The following is a 19503-nucleotide window of genomic DNA, read 5'->3' as shown; positions in this document are numbered from 1 at the left end:
GCACGCACAAGCCTCCAGTCATATTCGCATAAGGGCTGATTGCCGAGTGACTCAGTCCGCTTCCAAGACGCAGCCTGGCGTTGAGGCCATGTTCAGCAGGGAAGCAATCCGTGAGCTCTCGTGGTTCGCGTGCAGGCGCGTCACCCCAACTTCTCTGCACAGCTGTCGCAGCAGCCCAGCCGCAGAAAACGGATGGCGGACAATATCGATAGAGATCTTTGTGACTGCATGTGACATCTTACGCGTGTGTGTTGCCGATCTCTGGTTACAGTTTCGTGCAGCAGGGTGCCCCGCTGCCAGTCCTGCACATCAAGGCGATGTTTGCTGTCGTCGCGTATGCTTCAATTGAGGACCTGCATCTGCATCCCTTCATGGGAAACGACTCGAGTGTGACCCCCTGTAAACGCGGCTGAGGTGCTGTGCCTGAGCACCCAGGCAGTGCTTCGTTAGTTCTCGCTCGAGTGCTGGCGGCTTGGAGCTAATTGGCCCCAGCCCGTGTGGCGTCGAAAGGCATAGTCCTAGGCAAACTCACCCCAACTTACACGGGTGTAGGACTGCTCATACCTAAAATCCGAATAGAGTTGCTGTGTTACGCCAGGCTGCCATATGCCCTGCTGAACCACCCAAGATGTACGCAACTTCTATAAGTTCGTCTGTGCCTGTCGAGATGGGCTTTGTTCCGTCCTCTTCATGTCACACTCGCTTCTACCGCACTGGACATCGTCCCCCTCAATCACGAGAATTTTGGAAGCGCTTGTCCCTCGAGCGTCACACTTAAAACCGTTGCCGCACTTTCCGTCAGACTTTCGACCATGGGGAAGATCTCTGGAACCATCTCAGACACAGCCTGGAAATGGAGGTGCAAGCTGGGCAACCTGAATCACGAACGGACACTCGCAGACTACAAGACCGAAGCCTACGCTTCTTCGTCAGACAGCGACCCCAAGGATGCCTCGGATGCACCAAGGCGCAGGAATGACACCAAGGACCCGGGCCCCGGGTCGACTGCCGCCGTCAAGACCTTTTATGAGAGCCCAGAGAGCGACGCCCACAACAAGATCTGGGTCGACTACCCCCCACGACAGCCCTCGAAGAAGGTGGCCCTGGCTCAGGGCCGGGTGGCCTTTCGGCTGTACAAGGTCAAGGACATGAGCAAGCCGTGCATCAACGGGAAGTATGCTCTGAAGCACCACATGATCGATGTCCAGAACGCGGGCCTTATCGCGGCACTCAAGCCGATACTCGAGAAGGAAGAGGACGTCCATTTGGACCCGAGCGAGCAGGCCACCTTCCACGCACCGTTCCGACCCCTCTACTTCTGCTACGACAAGATCGTTGCAAAGTGCAATAGCCTCGCCCCTGGTGACCCACTACAGCCCTTCATGCTCCTGTTCATCAGGGTCATGGATGAGATCTTCGCTGACCTCAGGCACAAGAAGAAGAGCCTGCAGGCAAACGGGCTCGTCTCGTACGCCACGGCATGGTCGTATTTCAAGAGAGATGAAGCACTCATCACGCAGGGGCCCAACTGCCAGTTCCTGTGCAAGGTGATCAGCACAGAGTACCGGGCGGTGGGCAACGCCAATGCTCTCATCATCAAGGCCAAAGCGCTCAAGTTCACGGGCGAGGCGTTCGTCTGGGTCGACAGCGAGCTCAAGATCGATCGCTTTGCCGGCAACAAGCCTATTACCGAGCTTGATCACTACCCGCTCGAGTTCCATGCCGACCCGGAAGGCATCAAGAAGCGGATGGAGGCTCGCGGCCGTCTGGTCCTGGACTACCAGGGATTGACGTACTGCAACTATGAAGGCCTTGCTATCTTCATCGAGGACAAGAAGGTCGAGAGGCATAACGTGAGTCGTTGTTGATCCACAGGCTATCAACTGCTACATGCTGACATATTTTGGTGTGCAGGTCGAAGGTCGCATCTTGGTCGATGTGGTCGGGTTCAACAAGCACCATCTTGCCAAGGGTTCCAGGGAGGGCGAGCAGACCGAGACGGAGAAGAACACGGTCATTGGCACTGGACGCCGAAATCGCAAGCGACGTGTTCACGGGTCATTTGCTCCCAATATGGTGCCCCTCGAGTGTGAAGAGGCCGACGAATATGGCGCTCTTGACGGCCCGAGCACTGGTGAGACGGCGAGCAAGCCATCTGAGAAGGAGGTGGTCCATCTGAGTCGAGAGGACCAGGAGAGAAACAAGGCAGCGATGCTCGCAGAGCCGGAGAACCTCATGTACATGTCTCCGTTGCTGCAGGGCTTTGCGCTGAAGAACAAGGAGTGGCGTAAGTCTTGTTGTCTTAATTCCGCTGTATGTTTACACGCTAACGGGAGCCACAAAGTCTCGTTCTTTGTCGAAGACATTAGACCCATGGTCTGGAATGACAAGGCGTACGAGCACCTTGTCTATCCAGAGGAGCAAAAGGACCTGGTTCTTTCCTTTGTCGAGAGCCACAAAAAGGATGGCCGACAGGAAGTTGACGATGTCATTATTGGTAAAGGTGAGCTCACTCGTAGCGACCAATGCAGTATCTGATGCTTGAGGTGCTGACAAAGCGGCATTTGAAAACAGGCCAAGGACTGATTATGCTACTCAGTGGCCCGCCAGGCACGGGCAAAACGCTGATGGCTGAAGCTGGTGAGTGGCTGCCGCAACACGCGGGAAGCAACCTGTACGCACGCTTGACTCCTTGCTAACCCTTCCACAGTCGCCGATCGCACCCACAGGCCACTGTTCTACCTACAAGCCGAAGACTTGGGCATCTCGGCCGCCACCCTCGGTGCAAACCTCAAAAAGGTCTTCACCATGGCCACCGAGTGGAACGCCGTGATTCTGCTCGACGAGGCAGACGTCTTCCTGGCGGAAAGGCACCCGACCGACATTGCCCGCAACGAGCTCGTCTCCATCTTCTTGCGGGAGCTCGAGTACTTCCGCGGCATCATCTTCCTCACCACAAACTTGTACCAGACGATCGACACGGCATTCCGGTCTCGCGTGAGCCTGCATCTGCTGTTCAATCCCCTGACTACGGAGGCGCGGGTGCAGGTGTGGCGCAAATTCTTGGACAGGATCCCTGCTTCGGCCACGAAGAAGCCTGCGGTTGTGGACGACGCCAGCTCGACTGAAGCCAAGACCCTTCACGGTGATGATGAGCAGGAGCAGGTGACTCCAGGGAGAATCATTCTCGATGAGGACGACATCCAGGAGCTGGGCCTGTGGAACTTGAATGGAAGGGAGATTAAGAATGCGGTCAAGATGGCCAAGAACTGGTGCGATCACAAGGGCTATGATATGACCTTGTCGCGGGTCGAGAACAGCATCAAGGTCACGAGCCCGCATGCCTCGAGGGTTGCGAGCAATGGGGACGCGGACTTGTATGATTAATCTGGCTTCAGAGGTTCAGAGGTCTAGAAGGTCCTCGGCGGAGCAGAGCTTGAATGCCACGCCGCAATGATCAAAGCGGCCACAGCAGCGTGTGAGAGTTTCATTGTGAGGTCTTGAACTGTATTTCCTCTTACATATCCACACACAGAGATATCCAAGATTAAGTCGCTTTCAAGAATCCTAAAGCGTGTTGGAATCGGATGAGAGGGACAGACTTGAAGGAGCCAAAGGGAAGAAGTATGATAAGAACAAAAGAGAAAACAGCAAGTATAGATGTGGTTGAGCGAATGCTGGGCCAGAGGCCTCATTGTCTTGGAAATGAAAGACGCCGACTTAGTGTTCCAAGATCGGATCAAGTATTGCATGAGTGAGGGTTCGCCCAAAACGCATCAGTTAAGTAATGGAAGGTAAATCTGCTGCGAAGCATTTTTATACGCATGTCTGAACAGTACTGGTATCCGAGAATGGTAAGAGAGTGGAACCTGAATAAATAAATGTATGTAGGATAAGTGAATGTCCTAGGTGCTCGATCTCCCGGAAAGATAATGATTTCTGGCAGGGGCAAGGAAGATCCGTATTACTTCTCGACTCTTTATCGCCGTAACTTCTGAGAAACTGGGCAATTTATATAAGAGCGTAACAGTAGCTATATAATAAATTTTTACGAAAGGACCTTTAAGTTAATATAAGAACTTTGGATCTTAATACTAGTCTTCTAATATTGGAAAAATCCTATTTTAGACATTACTCCTAATAGAGTCTATTTCAAGTTGTTAAAAAACTGCTATCTATACTACACGACGATATCACTTAGATGGAAAATTAACTTTAGTAGTTTTAACCATTAGATACATCTATAGAAGCCTAGATATAAGGAGGCTCTAGAATCTTTCAGTTCAATATATTATATTACTATAGCATACGAAATACCGTGACCTATTCTTGTGTCCTCCTTGTCTGCCACTTGCAGGAATTTCCTTGCACCCAAAAACCATGAAGAAGCTCATGCGGGATTTTTCAAACTCAACCTGCCCACTGCCTGCTCGAGGCTGCCCTTGTGAGGCCATGCCCACTCTGTGACGGAGTGGGGATCCTCCCCAGTCTCGAAAGCATGGTTCTGGGCGCTGATGCGCTGGTCCTTGAGATACTCGCGGGCGCTGGCACCCTTGTTCCCCAAGTGTGGAATATGGTCGATAGCGCTGATGGCCAAGCTGAAGCGATCTGCCTTGTTTCTGATTGCGAGCTTGAGGGGAGTGTCGATGTTGCCCTTCTCGCGGTAGCCTATGTATCGCACGGCCTCAGTGAGTTGTTCATGTGTTGGGGAGAAACAGAGTACGATCAACCGGAAAGGGTGGGGGTGATCGGTGTTTGCAATGCAGGGTCTGAATGAGCTTACCCTTGACGTGAATGTTTCTGCTTCCGTTCCTCTTGTAGGTCAACTTGTGGATCATCCATGGGTAGGCATGGAAGTTGAAAATCACAGGCTTATCTGCCGTGAAGAGCGAGTCGAATTCGGCGTCGGTCAGTCCGTGCGGATGATCGTCATTGGAGATCAGTTTGAAGAGATCGACCACATTGACGCAACGAATCTTGAGGTCTGGGAAGTGGTTGAGGAGAAGGTCGATGGCCGCGAGAGATTCGAGCGTGGGAATGTCACCACAGCTTGCCATCACCACATCGGGCTCTTCGCCCTTGTCTGTGCTATATCGCGGCCAGATACCAATACCCTTGGTGCAATGGATGACTGCTTCATCCATGTTCAGATACTGGAGATTCTCCTTCTTGTCCGCAACGATGACATTGACATAATTTGTGGACCGAAAACAGTGGTCCATGACTATATTGTGCGATATATATTAGCGGAAAAGGAGACAAGAGCGGAATGTAAGAATAAACTCATTATTATCCCAGAAGTGTATGCAAGGAATGGCCGAATTAAGAAAGATAAGCAGGTGTCCTAGAAGCTCGACTTACCGGAAAGTAAACAATTTCCGTCAGGTGGAAGATATATCCGAACAACTTCTGGACTCTTATTCGCCACGACTTCCAAGAAGCCCGGGCTGGCATGGGAAAAACCGTTATCGTTATGGGGGTTAGTTTTGAAGTAAATGGAGTTAAGGGGGGATGAAAAACTAACGATCTTGTCGCCAGCAGGGCGATGCTGCGAGAACATTGAGTGAGGCTATTCTAACACGCCACTCAGTTTCCCGAGTCTTTTCAAGCCATTTGGCATGCTTTATAGATGGTTAGTATATCTCCTGAACGCATTCTTCAAGGACTGGCGCGAATGTTGTCGTTGAGCGCCCCCCCAAAAAAGACAAAGAAAAAAGGGGGTTTCCCCAGCCCTGGGGCACGGAAATCCCACCACAGAACTCAGAGACATACCTGGTTGACCATGGAGTCGATAATATGGAGAAAAGCCTCGTAGCTGCTCAGCATTCCATGTCCCCCGGTCAAGAGGTACCCTTCCAACCAGCCTTCGCACTGATGCTCAGAAAGCATCTCCATGACTCTGCCGGCCAGGCTCAAATGACCCCCGTCCGCGTCTTCTTCAGCATACTCACCCAACCACACCTTCTGCGTCACTTCGTACACGGTGTCGAGCTTGTTTGACGCTGTTTCGTCGGGCCCCATAAGGCGGAAGTTTGTGGGGTTGTTCTTCATGATGTCGCGAAGGAACTTGGCGAAGTTGACCATGCCTCCAGCGTGAACGGCACCACCCTGCTCAACAGGAAGGGCATAATCCTTGAAGTTTGGCATCTTCAACGGCTTGCGAAGCAAGCCTCCGTTTGCGATAGGGTTTGCGCTCATTCGTCGATTTCCAACAGGGCACAGCGCGCGGAGCTCTGGTGAGATCTTGCCTTCCTTGCCGAACAGCCGCTCTGGCTCGTAGCTCCGCATCCAATCCTCCAAAATCTTCAAGTCTTCGGGCTTCTCACGAGCAGTGGTGATGGGGACTTGATGTGCACGCCAGTAACCCTCCAGGAAGTGGCCGTCAACCTTTCGGGGTGCGGTCCAGCCCTTTGGCGTTCTCAAGATCACCACTGGCCACCGAGGTCGGAAGGCCTTGCCAGAATCACGGGCCTGTTTCTGGAACCCTTTGATCTCTTTGACGCAGTGCTCAAGGGTCGCAGCCATGGCCTGGTGCATTGACTCGATGTCGTCGCCCGAAACGAAGTAAGGGGTCCAGCCTAGGCCGATGAAGAGGCTCTCAAGCTCTTGTTGCGGAATTCGTGATAGGATCGTTGGATTCGCTATCTTGAATTGGTTTGCATTCAGTACTGGGAGGACGGCCCCATCCGTGATCGGGTTCAAAAATTTGTTGCTATGCCATGACGTTGCAAGTGGCCCGGTCTCCGCTTCGCCATCGCCGACAATCGTAAGGGCGATGAGGTCTGGGTGGTCAAAGACGGCCCCGAATGCGTGGGACAGGGAGTAACCGAGCTCTCCTCCCTCATGGATGCTGCCGGGGACCTCAGGAGAGGCATGAGAGGCTGTTCCGCCTGGGAAGGAGAACTTGTGGAACAGCTTTTGCATACCCGCGGGATCCTCTGACTTTTCCGGGTACACCTCGGAATACGTGCCCTCGAGGTATGCTAGGTACACCTGATTTCAGCAAAAGTTAACCATGCCTATTTGTAGCAACCACAGACTTACCTTGACTTATCACAGCAGGCGCACCGTGTCCCGGCCCACTGATGAAGATGGCGTCCAAGTCATACTTGCGAATCATCCTGTTGAAGTGCATATACGTGAAGATCTGAGCGGGGACGGACCCGAAATGCCCAAGCTGTCGCTTTTTGATGTGATCCAGGCTCAGAGGCTCTTGGAGCAGGGGGTTCTTCTGCAGATAGATCATGCCGATCGCCAGATAGAGACTAGCTTTGAAGAAGTCATTGTACTTCTTGATGTCGTCGGCCGAGAGGGGCTCTCCTTTGATTGTGGACCGGGCCTTGCCAAACGCGCTGAGCTCGTCCTTCTCGGAGATTCCGTTCTCCATGGTTTGCTTCTCTGATTCGTTCTCTCCGAACACGGGACCAGAAGATTGATGAAGATCGCTAAGGGCTTTTCGTGCCGCCTGAGTGCTGATGGTCGCGACCCGGATACAGTGTGGTGATAGAGACTGAGCTGGATAGTCTCCGGTTTGCGACGAAGCTTTATATATCTGCCGTCGATTACAGTTCAAAACGTGGTTTTGATTGTTCATGAGAAATGACCAGGCTACAGGTGGACTATAACATGAAGAGCGAGGATGGGGCGATCAGGGAGCCCACACCACTTCGACCACGCCATTATGAGCACGACTCGTCTGCAGAGTACGTCATGCCACAGCTCCTGAGCGTGCCTTTACGGCCCTGTCTCCGGACGGCGCCGCGGTGAGTTTTTCGCCGAATTCGTGGTGGGATAAGCGGGCACACCCAAAGCTTGTACCCAGCTAGCTCGCGCCAACAGCTCCGAGGCAGCCGGAGGCTCTGCAGGTAGCGTTCTGGAAATCGTGATAGGCTGTGGAGACAGCAGCTGCACTCCAAAATTATCGGATCCGACCAAAGCTGATCCAGGACTCGTCACTCGTGTGGTGTCACCAGCACAAGGTTGGTTTCGAGCTTATTGTTCGAGGTAACGACATCATGGTTCAGCCAATCGCAATGCCTCAATGTTCTAAATGCAATAATTGATATTGTCTTGCAAGTTGGACTGCACGACAGGAGATTGGCCTGGTCGACACCGAACCCCCCATAATGGGCGTCACAATCTCATGATGTCACGCTGGCGCACCATGTGCTAGGACCCCATCGGGCCCCGCCAGCCGTCGGGCCCTGCCGTAGCGTCGGGGTTACGACGACACCCCAACTAGAACCTTGCCCCGCGCGAGATGCCGTTCGGCAGCAGATAGCACGACAAACGCATCATACGATGCTCCTCTGCGGAGAGACAGCATCTGAGTAATATGCTTGATTGTCGCAGACGGTATGTGCGAATGCCGCACAGCCATTCTTGACCAATCGCAGCATGCAGGACTGCTCCCACGCACCTCTTCGGGAAAGATGCAGGCTGTCTCGTAGCTTCCTTGAATCCTCAAACCTGGGTACACTGATAAGCCCGTTTGCCAAGCCATTTCTCGTCTTTTACTTTCACCTGGGCAAGTCCCAAGGCACTTCACACCTGGCACTTCGACGCGCGAACAAACCAACAGCACCGGCCTCCTCCAGCGTCGGCTTCTCTGGCGCAATGCTGGTTCCTGCTGTCACTCCCTCCCCAGCCCGTGCCAGGGTCTCTGCCTGCAAGGGAGAGCCTGTCCGCAGTTTGGCACGCGGCCCCGGGAGCCCCCTGACTGGCATCTGGTGGGGTTGCTCGCGATCCCCTCACAGCCCATCCACTCACTAGCCACCATTCCACGACGCGCCCAGCCGTTGACGCTGGCTTCAGCGTGCCGAGACCTGGTCTACTGATGGCTTTGACTTCCACAATGGTTCCCCGTCGGAATCTGGCATGACATCCTGGACAAAATAGGCGCCCGCATCTGCAGCATGCCCTGTCACCTTTTCAGCTTGCTGCAGTCACCCGTCACAAGTCCTTGATCTGCAAACGGACCGCCCTGGGATGCGACAGCGCCTTGCGAGAGAGCCTTGTGCCAACAGACTTGGCTTGCTGCAATATTCAGCCTCACCTCTCGCAATTGCTGTGAAGGTGTCATGTGCGGCAATGGTTCTTTCCGACTCGAGCAAGATTGCCCTGCCCGGCGACCAGATACTTAGTCTTCAACAGCGCCATCAATTCCCTGTGCGCTGAACCCAAACGCGCCTGCCTCCCAATCGAGACTGCTAGAATCGCATCTCCCAAGGGCCATACTCGAGATATCGCCGAGAATCGCCAGCAACCCTGGTGATCGTTCACGCATCAAACATGAGTGCAAGCTGGTTCGCTCCTGCACGGGCCCGCCGAGGCGACCCCGGTTCCTCGCAAACTCGATTAGTCGCCTACCCAGAGCTTCCTTTGCGGTACATGAACCATGAGCATGTCAGCAGGCAACCTCCTCCGGGGGGAAGAGGGGTTTTGGTGGCCGATACCGCAGGCAGACATGAGCTTGCAGCATCCCGCGCTGATGAGGTCTCTGTGATATCGACTTCGTTCTCCACCGTAGCCTCACTGGACACCGCAGACGTCAGCAGCAGCGACCCTTACAGCTCGCAAGAACGAGAAGATGTCCCCGTGTTTGAGCAGGATGCCAGCTCCGACGGCGAGTGCTTACCACCACACGATCGCCGACTTGCTTCGCGTCTTGATTCGTTCAGTTCTTCGACATCGTCTTCATACTCCGATGATCTGACAGTTGCAGAATGGACAGAGGTTGGCATTGAGGCTGATCACGAAGTCGAGTTTCGTGCTTCGCAACTTGCTGCCTCGCAAATATCATCATCGCAAACCAGTGCCTATAAGTTTTTGGCATCTCAACCTGCACAATCACAGCACGCAGGATTGCAGCCTGGCGCATCCCAGCTTGGAGCGTTCCGAATCATGGATTCTCAAAGATCTACATCCCTAGAACCAGGATCTCAACAAGCTCGAGCACACATTGTCAATTCCCAGATTTCCCACGCAACTCAGCCGGGCTTGATGTGCCAAATGGAAGAGGCCAACAGCGAGGCAGACCTTGTTTTCCAGCAACTCTCCACCATGTGGCGTGAGTAAGCCACTAGTCATCTTGTGCTATGACTGAGCTAACGCCGAATCGTAGCATCGCTGCCTGAGAGTCTCACGAGTGCGCCTATTGCTGTCCAGTGGGAAGTAATGCGTGTCTTGCTACACTGCCAAGTCGACCCGGCTCATTTCGATTTGCGCTACCACAAAGACTGGCAGGACCAAAACAAGTTCTGGTCTGCACTGGACGACTGCCCACTACTGAGGCACTGTGCTCTCCCAGACATGTGCGAACCAGAAGCCTACAAGTACGCCTTGAATGGCTCTTGGGAGACTGGTGACATTGCCGTGGCGCTCATCTGCACAGCACGTTTGGCCGGCCCGGAATGTGTGCCATCGTTGTTACTTCACCCCCTGAAGCTCGAACAGAGCTGTCGACTATTCCGGAAGTATAGATCGTCGCGATTTCTCGAGGTCCGCATTCCTGCTGTGGCAGGCTGGAAAGAGTTCAAGGTTGGGCAACAACAAATCGAGACCCTTTTGGCTTCTTGGTTCACACGTAATCCGCACAAGTTCCTTGGCAGAAGCTGGGCAGCATTTTTCGTGAGAGAGGGTGCTCACGCGACGCCAGCTAAAGACATCAGCATAGTGGAAGATAGGAAGAAGAACTTCCAGGAGAGAATCATGCTTTTCTCTGAACAGCCACGAACTCGAGTTGACGACATGTTGAATTGGCTTCTACGTTTTGACGCGAATAAGGATGAGCCGTTCTTGAAGCTGTACTCACGGATATCCCTTGGTGAGCGAAAGTACCCTACCTGAATGAATTGATCCCATCTCTGACGGCCGTCCAGCTCTCAGCAAAACTGCTCCAGTGCTCGTTCTCGGGCAAGACCAGATCCAACACAAAAATGAGGACATACTTTCGCCGAAGAACATAGTGATGAACGATGGCATTGGGAGGGTGTCCCCAAGTCTGATGAGCAAGGTCAAAGAGCATCTCGGGCTTTCTGAGACACCCTCGGCTTTCCAGGCACGTTTGGGCAGCGCCAAAGGCATGTGGATTGTCGATTTCACTGATTCTAGTGGTGAGGACTGGATAGAGACGTATCCGTCCCAAAGGAAGTGGGAATGTGACTGGCACGATGAGGCGCACAGGACCCTCGAGATCAAAGCCGTATCAACCGCATTGACGCCGGCCAGACTGAATCTCCAAACACTGCAAATTCTCTCAGACAGAGCTTCGGATCGGGGTATGCTCAGAGAAGTCCTTGGCGCGCGTCTGGAAGCCGGCCTGCGAGAAGAGTTCCGAGCGCTCCGAGAAGCCAACAATCCTCTTCTTCTCAGGCAGTGGGCCAACGAGAAGGCGTCCTACTTCAGAGAGCTCTTCGATCATGACAAATTAGGAGGGCTCCCAAACTCTATCGAGGACCGCATTGCTTTCTTGTTGGATGCGGGTTTCGACCAGAGTCAGAAATATCTACAGAAGCTCATCTACAAGTGTCAAAAGCAGATGTGCGACAAGCTGAGAAACGACCTGAAGATCACCATTGGAAAATCGACCTACGCCTACATGACTGTGGATTTCGCGGGCGTCCTTGGGCCGAACGAGGTTCACATGTGCTTCTCTACCTTCAACGACGGTGAGAATGATAGACATGACCTGGACGGTCGCGACATCCTTGTTGGGCGTTGCCCAGCACATTTACCCAGCGACATTCAAAAGGTCAAGGCGGTTTTCAAGCCGGAGCTTCGACACTTGCGCGACGTTATTGTATTTCCCCAGTCTGGCAATGCGCCTCTTGCAGACAAGCTGTCGGGTGGAGATTATGATGGCGACCGCGCTTGGGTATGCTGGGACGAGGAGATTGTCAACAACTTCCAGAACAGCAAAGTGCCGAAGAAGCCAGACTTCACTCGCTATTTCAAACAGGATGCTACCTCAGTGAAAGACATGCTATACGACAAAGGCAAACGCCGAAACAGCAACCATGCTGTCAGGAAGTTCCTCGAATTCAGTCTGAGGTTGCGTTTCTTGGGAATATGCACAAACTACAAAGAGAAGCTCTGCTACAACATAGGCAACAGTACCAACTACAAAGTTGTCGCAATGAGTTGGCTCCTTAGCGAATTGGTTGACCTACCAAAAAGGGGCCTAATCTTTGGCGAGGCAGACTGGATACGATTCCGCGCCGATATCGTAGGGCCCAGGTTGGTCCTGAGCGAGCCCGAATACAAGAAAGAAAAGCTATCGCCCGGAGCCGTGTGCCGAAACATCATCGACTACTTGAAATTCCCGGTGAGCGACAGGGTCATATCAAGCGAGCTCTCAGCGTTATCCAATCAGTACGAGACGTCAGGTGCGCTCTTCTACGACAAGCAGCTTTGCGACTTTTGTGACGAGTTTGAAAGGCGACTATATGATCTGGAGCACTCGGGTGTCCTCCCAAAGGGAGTATGCCTACAATTCATCAGCAGGTTGAAAACTGAGATCAAACTCTGCTCTGATCGCTGGAAAGTGGATATGAACCCAGATGCACCCAAAGCGCCGCACAGGACCTATTGGGGCGATGTCGAACGAATCTACAAAAAGTGGAACGACATCAAAGTCGCCGAGATCGCGGGTAGTTGTCAAGTCGCAGAAGGCCATGAAGAAGGAGGTCATACTTCCGTGATCAATGGACTGCCCTTGGTGCTTGGTTTTCTCCCGACCAGGGACGAGATCTCGTCGTGGGAATTGTTCAAAGCGAGCCTAGCCTTCCGCGAACATCATGCGCAAAACTCGACGTTTGTGTGGCAGATGGCCGGGGAGCAACTTGCGATTATCAAGAGCTATGGAACCCATGCCGCTGGAGGTTTGCCGGTGTCCGTAAGGCTCGAGACATACCGCGCGCTGAGACTGAACAAGAGGGCGGTCAAGCAGTTGACCGCAAGTGCCGTGGTCACACGCCCGCGGCGTCACGCAGCAAGGCAAGGCCGGTATCCGGCTGGTGGATACAGCGACAGTACTGACGACGATAGCGGGAGCGATGGGACAGAGGCCACGCCGCTTTATGAGCTGGAGTAGGCAACTCACAGCCAATGGAGTTTTGAGGAACCAGTTCGTTTCCTGATCTCGATGAAAAGCTCCTGCAGTAAAGGTCGCGCCTCATCAATAATGCGTATCTATTAAACATGCATTCTATCATGACGAAGTCTTCCCAGAAGCGTAACCGCTGAGGCGAATGCGGGTAGGAAGGTGCCCGCGCATATGTGCCGCCCCGCGATCTATCAAGTACGGCAGCTCGCCGTCCACGTTTTCCAAATTGACCTTCTCGCCCTTGTACACCTCGTCGTAGCAATTTCGAAAGTCAAACTCCCTCGCAACCAGCACCAGAAACGCCTTGAGCTCTTTGAGCACGAGCGCCTGGCCCGTACAGTTCCTCACGCCGTGCTCAAAGGGCCTGAACGCACCCTTCTCCGGGTACAGCTCGTGGCCCGGCCCCACGAGGAACCGCTCGGGGAGGAACTCTTGTGCGCGCGGCCAGACGCGCGGGTTGCGCTGGATGTCGATGTGGTTGAGCTGGATGAGCACGCCGGCCGTGGGGTACCTCGTGCCGTCGCGGCCGGTGAGGACCAGATTCGGGCTGCCCGGGCGCAGGCCCGAGGCCGGCGGGTACAGGCGCATGGTCTCCTTGACTACGGCGAGGGTGTAGGGGAGCTGGTTGAGGATGTTTGGGTCCTGCGCGATGCGGTCTATGCTGGCGTCGCTGCTGGTGGTGGTGGTGGTGAAGGCGCCAAAGACGGAGTCGTGCTCGGCGCGCAGCTTGGCGAGGACGTCTTTGTGCCGCCAGACGGTGTAGACGCAGGCGATCATGGCGCTCACGGTCGAGTCGTAGCCCGCGAAGAAGAACATCCTGATCTCGGCGCAGAGCATCTCGAGGAACGCGGCGTCCGGCTGCGCCTCGATCCCCGCCGGGTGCTGGGCGAAGAAGCTCTCGACGGCCTGGCCCAGGACGGACTTGAAAGGCTCCTCCTCGTCTTGCTGGCCATCGCTGCTGAGCGAGGTACCGCTGCTCCGCTTCTGGCGATATTCTGCCAGCTGCCGGTCGATTTGCTGGCGGATGTGGGCGTTCAGGATGCGGCTGTTGTTCCAGATCCGGAGCCGGGCGACGAAGCTGATGTTTGTCAGGGCGTCGAGGCCGTTCTTGTGGGAGAACTTGAGGTTGAGCTGCTGCAGCATCACCTCAGACAGAGGGTGAGTCCTGCCGGACTTCTGGTTGCCCAGGTCCATGTTGAGCAGCAGGCGGCCGATGACGTCGTTCATGAGCAGCAGCGTCATGGGCTCGAGGTGGAACATGGCGCCTGGGGTGCTCGCCGCCTTGCTGCGGAGCACGTCGCGGTACAGCCTGAACTGGTCCATGATGGCGGGGACGGCGGCGTCGAGGTTGGCATTGTTGAAGAAGCCCTGGAAGAGGGATGTGTTGTGCTTCCACTCGGCCCCGTTGCTGCAGAACAGGTTGCGCCCGCCGCGGCCCGTGATGGGGGCGAACCAGTCTGCGAGCACGGGCGGCTTCAGAGAGCCGACCTCGGCGTGCGAGGTGACCTGGTGCGCGAGGTACGGGTCGCGGACGACGAGCAGAGGATCGTTGACGGGCGCGGGGTCAAAGTAGTAGGCGTCCAGGTCGTCGGCCGAGCGGTTCGGGACCTTGGTGCTGAGATGCCGGAGGACGTACACGTTGTGAGCCGCAGGCGGCAGCTCGTCAGTGACCTCCTTGGCTGCGAGCAGATGGCCGAAGACGGCACTGTGAGGAGGCATCGGCTACGAGGGCAGTCAGCTTTCATGATAACGTGTGTGTGTGTGTGTGTGTGAGCGAGAAAGGCAGATGCGTACCAGGCCAGCCTTCTGAAGCCGCCGGAGGACAGCTCGATGCTTCCATATCGAGAGGATCGACGGGACCAGACGGGCTACAAGAAGTGCCGTGAGGGTTGTGACGATCAACCGCACCGACAGACTGTTGGAGTCCAACATGGCGGCGTCTTGGTCCCGATGGCTAGAAGATCACAATAGAAGCGACTGCCTGATGATGGGCACGTTGCAAGAAGGCTGAGCCAGAGCTGGGAACAAAAACCTGGCAGGCATATATATATATATCAACAATCACAAGAGGAGCAAAGAGACGGTGCTCCCTGGAGACAAAGCAACCGGCTATTGGGTGTCCTGCTCCAAGATGAGGCTGCGTCGAAGGAGATGTTAGTGCTGACGCCCCGCAGGGGTATAGCAAGTGGCTGACCACACTCTTTTCAGTCTACCGCAGGGCTAGGACTTGGTCCCCTTGTGCTCCAACCCATGCGGCCGTTCTAGGAACATTCCCCTTATAAGCGAGAACAGACAGCCTACTGGGCGCATATACTTCCGATTGTGTCAGCAAGTGCGAGGGGTTGGAGGATAGTGGCGGCAGCCGTCCTCGAGCATCAGAGACCAAGCCAGGCCATATTTCATGTTGGACCAAGTGCCAGCCTTGGGGACCTCACCTACACACGGAAGAAATGCTTGATTCAGCAGCAAGTCGAGACAGCCCTGTGTCCACGGGCGGGTTCTTCTTCCCAAAGGTTGGAGGTTGGCGACAGTCTCGAGAGCGACAGGTTCGGGGCCCTTCCCAAGGCTGGAGGAGGTGACCCGCTGGACCCGCTTATCTGTCCCAGCAAGATAAGGCCCGCCGTGGGTGCTTATCCGCCAGACCCCTGCCAAAAATTATTCTGGACGGGCCTCTTTTGGCGATGTCCTGCGGCAGGTGCAAGTGCAGTAAGTAGTCGATTGCAGCTACGGCAACTCTCTGAGCAGATCACAGACGGAACGCCCCAAACAACCACCTGGTCACAACAAGCAACAGACACCGCCCAATCTTAAACATTGCCAATCCCGTCGAATACATCATCCGCGACTAAAAGCGCACTCGAGCCACCGCCACCATGCCCAAGCCGCGCTCCAAGCGCCAGGCCATCCGCGACGAGCGCAAGCAGAAGCGCCAGGACCAGAATGGAGCAGACGACCACAGCTCCGCCAAGCGGCGACGCCTGAACGACAACGACGGCGACCATGACAACGATGCGACCAACAACGCCGACGAGAACGTCCCCGTGATCGACTACGACTATGGCGCTTCCGCCGCCGCCGCGGCCGCCCAGCCCGAGAAGGAGTTCTTTGGCATGCTCTCCGAGGAGGAGCAGGAATACTTCCGCTCTGTCGACGAGCAGCTCGACATTGACGACTTCCCGTCCCACGAGGATCGCCAGCTCTACCTCGCCAGTGTCTTCACAGAGGCGCAGGGCAAGGAGCTCAAGCTTGCCTGCAGCCAGTCGTGCTCGCGCCTCATGGAGCGCCTGATCCTCATGTCCAACACGCGGCAGAAGAAGAAGCTGTTCGAGCAATTCGCGGGCCACTTCCTCAACCTGATCCAGCACCGATTCGCCAGTCACTGCTGCGAGACGCTGTTCTTGCAGTCTGCGCCAATCGTCACACAGGAGCTGAGCGGCGAGAGGGACGACCAGCCCATGGAAGGCGAGGAGGCGGACGAGAAGCCACTGCCGTACATGGAAGAGCTGTTCCTGCTCACCCTGGACGAGCTCGAGGGCCAATTGGGGTTCCTGCTCACAGATAGGTTCGCTTCGCACACGCTGCGTGTGTTCCTAATCATTCTATCCGGACGACCACTTGAGCAGTCGGCCACCAAGTCACTCATACACAGCAAGAAGAAGGAGAAGATTGCCACGCCTTGGGTTCCCAGAGAGTCGGACGAACTGGAGACGCAGTTAAGGGCTGTTCCGTCCTCGTTCACACTGGCCACCAACAAGATCATCTCAGACGTCGTCACGGGCATGAGCCCAACAGAGCTGCGCGTGCTGGCGACGCATCCAACCGGAAATCCGGCTTTGCAGCTGATGCTCGAGCTCGACATCTCCGTCAACTCCAAGGCGGGAACAGCGAACGAGACAACAGAGAGCGACGGCATGATGCTGCTGTGGCAGCTACTGCCGGGTGGTCCGTCGGCACTGAAGGAGTCGACAAGCCCGGCGTGCGAGTTTATCAACTCCATGCTGTACGACCCGATCGGCTCCAGGCTTCTCGAGACGCTCATCACGAATGCGCCGGGCCGCTTGTTCAAGGCCATGTACAAGAACCTCTTCAAGGAGCGCATCCACAGCTTCCTGAGGAACGACATTGCGTCTTACCCTGCCATCCGTGTCTTGAACCGGCTTGGCAAGGAAGATCTCGTGACCGCCGTGCAGCAGACGATTCCCGATATGCCAAAGCTCATCACGTTGTCGAGATTTAATGTGATCAAGGCTCTTTTTGAACGCTGCCACGCCCGGCAGGCTCACACAGAGGTCAAGGCCCTGACACAGGCGCTCGTCCAGGCTTACGGGGGCGACAAGAAGTCGCTGGTTCCCAAGCTCTGCCAGCTCGAGGACGTCAAGCCCAGCGGCGCCGACGACGCCGACAACGGCGACGACGGCAGCAACAAAAAGTCCAAGTCCAAGAAGAACGGAGACCACGACCCGCTCGCCAAGAACAGGGCCGCTCTCGTCTCGCACGGCTCCCACCTCGCCACGACGATGCTGGCCATCCCCGGCCCGCCCTCGGACGCGATCCAGACGTCCATCTCCGCGCTGACGGCAGACCAGCTGTACCACCTCGCCAGCTCGTCGAGGCCGACGTCGCACGTCGTCACGGCGGCGCTAAAGACGCCGTCTTCCAACAAGGCCTTCCACAAAGCCCTCGTGTCCTCCCTGCGGCCGCGCGTGGTCGACCTCGTGCTAACCTCAGAGAACGGGGGCGACCGCGTGGTCAGCGCCATCATCAACATGCCCACGACCTCGCCGCCGGCTCGGGGCGGCGGCGGCGATAGCGGGCAAAACGCGACGACGACGACGATAACAGCAACAGCATCCCTGCCCTTGCACCTGAAGGAGTCGATCATGACCTCGCTCGGCGATAATGAAAAGGCCATGCGCGACTCGTACCAGGGGCGCCGGGTCTGGCGCAACGCAAAGGCCGACCTGTGGGCGCACAGGAGGGCCGAGTGGGTCGCGTGGCAGAAGGAGATTGAGCCCATTGTCGTCCTCGGCAAGGCCCACGGCGGCGCCAAGGGCCCGACGGGCTCAAATGGCGTTGCTGTCGGTGGTGGTGGTGGTGGTGGTAGTCCCGGCGAGGGTGGTGCCGGGCCGGCGAGGCAAGCAGGAGGAGCAGGAAGAGGAAGGCCGCTGCCGCCGCAGTCGTCGCAGTTCGCTGCTAGTGGGAACGGGAACGGCCGCGGGTTCAAGGGCGGTGCTGGGCGTGGGGAGAAGCGCAAGAGGTAGTTTCTAGTCCATACACATACACTCACACAGGAACTATGACTCTGTCCTGGATCATAGCGTACAGAAATTAGGCATTTCAGACAAAATGCAGAGAATGCAAGAGATCACACAGACGCATGGAGAGATTATCGCAAAACATGTGAGTTCAGACGAGCACAGCATAAATCATTCGGAAAAGGTATACACCGAATCACCAGTGAGAAGGCAAAACGAGTCGCGGCATCAAATAAGCCGGAGACGTACTGGTGCTAAGAAGTCAGTCAGTCACTCAAAGTCTCGCGAGTTCGTCCAGTGCGGTCTCTGACAAAGTTTTTCGTTTAAGGTTAGACACAGCACCAGCACGAGCAAGGAGCGAAATTTTTCTACACAAAAGTTCCATAGTATTTTGTGTACCTTTATGAAGTTCCCACCATCTTACTGATCCTTCGTCACCCAATCCAACGTTGCCTAAGGGCGCTGGATGGAGCCCACGAGATATCTGAGGAAAATATTGCTCCCTTTCTCAGAAGCATATACGGAGGCACACACCCACAGCACAAACCACGCACAAAGGCTGACTATTTCCCATTTATGCAGGGCGGTTGAGACCGCGACACCGTACATGACTGCCATTGTATGACATTTTGTGTGTGTATGCCTCACAGGGCTTTCCAATATCGGAACTTCCGCCATGATGGTACGTCAGGAATAAGCCGCCTCCGCCGCCGGGTGGAGGCAGCAACGGCATCTCTCCCTGGTTTCTCAGGGTGACGATGCTGATCAGTTGCGAGTAGCAGCTGGCTGCGTGGCTGACGGTGTGCCACCTGTCAAGACTTCGGACCTGAAAGTCCGACGTCAAGGTAGGTTGAGGTTGAGCGGAGTGGTGACAAGTGAGACGTGGGAACCGTATTTTGGGAGGGGTTTGCCTGGCACCCGCGTGGCTAATACACAGCGATGGCGCACAGGCAGTGGCTTTTCATTTGGGCAAAGCCAAAAGGCGCGCGTCGTGGCAATTAGTGCCGGTGCTATCCGAGCGCAGCCTCAGATCTCTTTGAACGAGCTCTGTTCGTGGACGTGGGGTCGTGTATGTCGTAAAATCAACACCAGGCGCCGTTGTAAATTTTCGCAAAAGAAACAAACCCAGGTTCATGCCATGAA

At 55.3% G+C, this 19503-nt stretch overlaps 5 protein-coding genes across 5 annotated transcripts; 3 read left to right on the top strand and 2 right to left on the bottom strand.

The window, feature by feature from the left end:
* The first annotated feature begins 714 nt into the window (after nucleotides 1-714).
* B0I36DRAFT_422922 (aaa family ATPase) lies at nucleotides 715-3718 on the top strand. Its single transcript, XM_046162226.1, has 5 exons — nucleotides 715-1853; nucleotides 1915-2287; nucleotides 2345-2503; nucleotides 2575-2640; nucleotides 2711-3718. Exons 1-5 carry the CDS (start codon nucleotides 813-815, stop codon nucleotides 3385-3387), a joined length of 2316 nt encoding a protein of 771 aa, XP_046011481.1. The 5' UTR covers nucleotides 715-812; the 3' UTR covers nucleotides 3388-3718.
* A 450-nt stretch (nucleotides 3719-4168) lies between these two features.
* On the bottom strand, nucleotides 4169-7932 carry B0I36DRAFT_325222 (phosphoketolase). The gene is made up of 6 exons (XM_046154209.1): nucleotides 7045-7932; nucleotides 5773-6983; nucleotides 5525-5621; nucleotides 5362-5469; nucleotides 4784-5224; nucleotides 4169-4668 (listed from the first exon to the last, which is right to left on the bottom strand). Exons 1-6 carry the CDS (start codon nucleotides 7592-7594, stop codon nucleotides 4391-4393), a joined length of 2685 nt encoding a protein of 894 aa, XP_046011480.1. The 5' UTR covers nucleotides 7595-7932; the 3' UTR covers nucleotides 4169-4390.
* An 869-nt stretch (nucleotides 7933-8801) lies between these two features.
* Nucleotides 8802-13198, top strand: B0I36DRAFT_325220 (RNA dependent RNA polymerase-domain-containing protein). The gene is made up of 3 exons (XM_046154208.1): nucleotides 8802-10069; nucleotides 10124-10825; nucleotides 10881-13198. The coding sequence occupies exons 1-3, from the start codon at nucleotides 9292-9294 to the stop codon at nucleotides 13091-13093; spliced, it is 3693 nt and encodes a 1230-aa protein (XP_046011479.1). The 5' UTR covers nucleotides 8802-9291; the 3' UTR covers nucleotides 13094-13198.
* On the bottom strand, nucleotides 13199-15232 carry B0I36DRAFT_325218 (cytochrome P450). The gene has a single exon (XM_046154207.1). It carries the CDS (start codon nucleotides 14822-14824, stop codon nucleotides 13211-13213), a length of 1614 nt encoding a protein of 537 aa, XP_046011478.1. The 5' UTR covers nucleotides 14825-15232; the 3' UTR covers nucleotides 13199-13210.
* Nucleotides 15233-15978: 746 nt separating this feature from the next.
* B0I36DRAFT_350109 (armadillo-type protein) lies at nucleotides 15979-18951 on the top strand (the record flags this gene model as incomplete). Its single annotated transcript, XM_046156857.1, has 3 exons — nucleotides 15979-18362; nucleotides 18397-18505; nucleotides 18748-18951. The coding sequence occupies 3 exons, from the start codon at nucleotides 15979-15981 to the stop codon at nucleotides 18949-18951; spliced, it is 2697 nt and encodes an 898-aa protein (XP_046011477.1).
* Nucleotides 18952-19503: the final 552 nt, after the last annotated feature.

The sequence above is a fragment of the Microdochium trichocladiopsis genome (genome assembly GCF_020744255.1).
Source record: "Microdochium trichocladiopsis strain MPI-CAGE-CH-0230 chromosome Unknown B0I36scaffold_6, whole genome shotgun sequence".
Lineage (NCBI taxonomy): Eukaryota > Fungi > Ascomycota > Sordariomycetes > Xylariales > Microdochiaceae > Microdochium > Microdochium trichocladiopsis.
The sequence above is the reverse complement of the archived record's forward strand: the minus strand, read 5'-3'. Positions and strand labels throughout refer to the sequence as shown.

Coding starts and splice junctions, on each gene's coding strand:
- B0I36DRAFT_422922 (XM_046162226.1), top strand. CDS start 813: ATGGGGAAGATCTCTGGAACCATCTCAGACACAGCCTGGAAATGGAGG. Junction 2,504..2,574: donor CGATGTCATTATTGGTAAAG/GTGAGCTCACTC, acceptor ATTTGAAAACAG/GCCAAGGACTGATTATGCTA. Junction 2,641..2,710: donor AACGCTGATGGCTGAAGCTG/GTGAGTGGCTGC, acceptor ACCCTTCCACAG/TCGCCGATCGCACCCACAGG.
- B0I36DRAFT_325218 (XM_046154207.1), bottom strand. CDS start 14,824: ATGCCTCCTCACAGTGCCGTCTTCGGCCATCTGCTCGCAGCCAAGGAG.
- B0I36DRAFT_325220 (XM_046154208.1), top strand. CDS start 9,292: ATGAGTGCAAGCTGGTTCGCTCCTGCACGGGCCCGCCGAGGCGACCCC. Junction 10,070..10,123: donor GCAACTCTCCACCATGTGGC/GTGAGTAAGCCA, acceptor GCCGAATCGTAG/CATCGCTGCCTGAGAGTCTC. Junction 10,826..10,880: donor GTACTCACGGATATCCCTTG/GTGAGCGAAAGT, acceptor ACGGCCGTCCAG/CTCTCAGCAAAACTGCTCCA.
- B0I36DRAFT_325222 (XM_046154209.1), bottom strand. CDS start 7,594: ATGAACAATCAAAACCACGTTTTGAACTGTAATCGACGGCAGATATAT. Junction 5,470..5,524: donor GCCCTGCTGGCGACAAGATC/GTTAGTTTTTCA, acceptor ACCCCCATAACG/ATAACGGTTTTTCCCATGCC. Junction 5,225..5,361: donor CGGAAATTGTTTACTTTCCG/GTAAGTCGAGCT, acceptor CGCACAATATAG/TCATGGACCACTGTTTTCGG.